General features: G+C 42.2%; 1 protein-coding gene across 1 annotated transcript in view; it reads left to right on the forward strand.

Annotated features, from left to right (window-relative positions):
* Positions 1–2630, forward strand: part of IFT43 (intraflagellar transport 43) — a 90254-nt gene that overhangs the window by 31658 nt on the left and 55966 nt on the right. Inside the window, exon 3 of the mRNA XM_007459757.1 lies at positions 2112–2176. Coding sequence (XP_007459819.1) covers positions 2112–2176 — 65 coding nt within the window. The remainder of the gene's footprint in view (positions 1–2111; positions 2177–2630) is intronic.

Genomic DNA, 2630 nt, shown 5'->3' on the forward strand with positions numbered 1-2630 from the left:
CAGCAGGAAGGAGACAGACAGAGCGGGTGGGGACCGTGGTGAGCTAGAATGCACGTGTCCAGTCACCAGAGGGCGGCTGCTTCTCAGCCCCGGCATTGCTAGAGTTTCCAGTTTTCCGAGAGAAGCCGGAGAGTCCTGTTTTGTGTGGAAATCTTACAATTTTTAAAATGGTAGTTTAAATTTAAAAACAGATAAAAACCACTGTATGGCCAAACCAAATATGCAGTTCCTAGTTTGTGATCTCCAAATTCAGGAATGCACATTGTCACAAGATGGTCCTACCCTTGGGTAAAGGAAAGTGGGATGTTATCTGCAAAAGCATAGGGAAGAAAGCTGTGGGCCAGATTGGTTTAAAACCTCCTGTAGGGGCCCGATATGGTTCAGTTCCAATCTCTTTAACATTTGCAATGCCTTCCACATGGTAAGAGTTGAACAAGACAACGTTCTTGGTCTCTGCTTATACACAACTTTGGCTTGTGGTAGTTTGGGCTTATTCTGATTCCAACTGGTCCTTTTAGTTCCAACACTCAGTGCTGTCTGAGCAGCCTAACCTCTGAGCTTCAGTTCCAGATTCCTGGGAAAGAGAACTTGATTGGTTGTGACTGGCTCTGACTGGTGCAGCCCTGGTTCAGTCACCTGTGTCTAAGGGAAGAGGGGTCCTGGGATGGAAGCCTTCTCCATCCAGCCTGGGGACCAGTGATTGTGTGTGGCAGGGATACCAAAAAAGGATGCGTGGACTGGGGATTAATGGTGGGGATCTCTTCGTTCATCTTCTTTGGGTTCCCCCCTGAGAGAGACAAAAGCAATAGTGCGTTTTCTACTTCTACATTTTTGCTGTTTCTGAGAGTACAGAGCCTCATTACTCAAGTTTGTTTTCTCTAAAGTACTACTTAGGTTTCCCAGGAGCTAAGTTGGATGCAGGCTTTGCAGGACTTGCCTTCTCCTCCTGATATCAGGCCTTTCCAACAGGTTCTGCCTCATCCCGCAGAAAGGCTCCGTCTCTAGATGGAACATGTCCTTGGCAGGCTGGCGTGCTACCAGAGAAGCAGGAAAGGAAACACATCTTGGTGTAAAATAAAAATATCAAAAGTTAAAAGGTATTTCACCATATTGAGGGAATGTTTTCTTAAAAAGCTGCAAGCTAGGTTTTAAGCAACAGATTGAAAGGACATTACAGTGATTTTAGCCCAGGAGTCTGCAGAATACTTCCCACCAAATTTGGCCCGCTGCTTGTTTCTGTAAAGTTTTATTGGAACACATTACACCCAGGTGTTTACTTCTTGTCTGTGGTTTGATTGCCCTGCAACTTCAGAGTTGAGTAGCTGCAACAGAGACTGTGCGGCCCACAAAATCAAAAATAGTTACAAGAATTCCTGCACTTGGGTTTGTGGATGTATCTATTGCCGGTGAATGCTTCCTGCCCAAATAACTTGAGTAGCTTTTTAACCCACCACTTGAGTTTGTGTCTTTGAAGCAAGCCTCTCTCTTATATTTTTATTTTATTACTTTTTTTTTTTTATAAAAGTGATATAAATTGACGGTAAAAAAGAATTGGAAAATGCACAACAGCATAAAGAAGGAAAAAGAAATTGCCATAATTCTTTCACTGGATCCCCTCTCATTCATGTACTGATAGCTAATTAACACTAGATGTTCTGTATTAGTGATCTTTTCACAAAATTAGAAGCATATACCTACTATTTTGAACATGTTTTAAAAAGTTAACACATGTTGAACTTTCTCATATCATTAATTCCTTTTTAATATTGCATAGTATTTTCACATGTGTATTCCGTGATTTACTTAAATTCCTTGTTGACGTCCAGTTATTCATTATATTCAAAAATGACATTATGTTTCTCTCTGATTATTTCCTTGGGATAAATTCCTGGGGTTAGAATTGCTGACTCAAAAAGTGTGAGCATTTCTAAGGCTTTCAGTAGACGTTGCCAGATTGTCCTCCAGAAGGGTATGAAAGCACGCAGGTTTCATAGTATTGTATTTGCATTCGAAGGTTTCAGAAGGTTGGTTTAGGCTACCTTAACCTCAGTGCCTGTTTGCTTGAACGCTGGTCTTGAGTGACTGTTTTGTTGACTTCTCTTCCCTTGCAGGCTCCCCCTCCCAAGCCACCGCGCCGGCAAGGAGGCTGGGCAGATGACTCCATGAAGGCTTCCAAGTGAGTGCTGGCAGGTCACGGGGCAGGGGGGCAGGCAGGGGACACTGTGCTCCTGTGTTGTTCTTTTATTTTTTATAACCGCTTTACTGAGATGTAATTCATATACCTTACAATTCACCCCTTTGAAACGTACAATTCAGCTGTTCTTAGTATATTTTCAGAGCTGTAGTGTCATCACCACAATCACTTTTAGAACATTTTTATTACCCCCTAAAGAAACGCCATACCCATTAGTAGTCACTGCCTGTGTCTCCCTGCAACCTCCCCAGCCCTAGGCAACCACCAACCTGTTTTCTGTCTCTCTGATTTGCCTATTCTGGACATTTCATGTAAGTGGAATCATATGTTACATGGTCCTTTATGACTGGCTTCTTTCACTTGGCATAATGTTTTCAAAGTTCCTCCGTATTCTAACATTCTGTGTTTTTCTTAAAGTTACTTTTTTTTTTTTTTT

This window comes from Lipotes vexillifer, unplaced genomic scaffold, assembly GCF_000442215.2.
Source record: "Lipotes vexillifer unplaced genomic scaffold, Lipotes_vexillifer_v1.1 scaffold39, whole genome shotgun sequence".
NCBI lineage: Eukaryota > Metazoa > Chordata > Mammalia > Artiodactyla > Lipotidae > Lipotes > Lipotes vexillifer.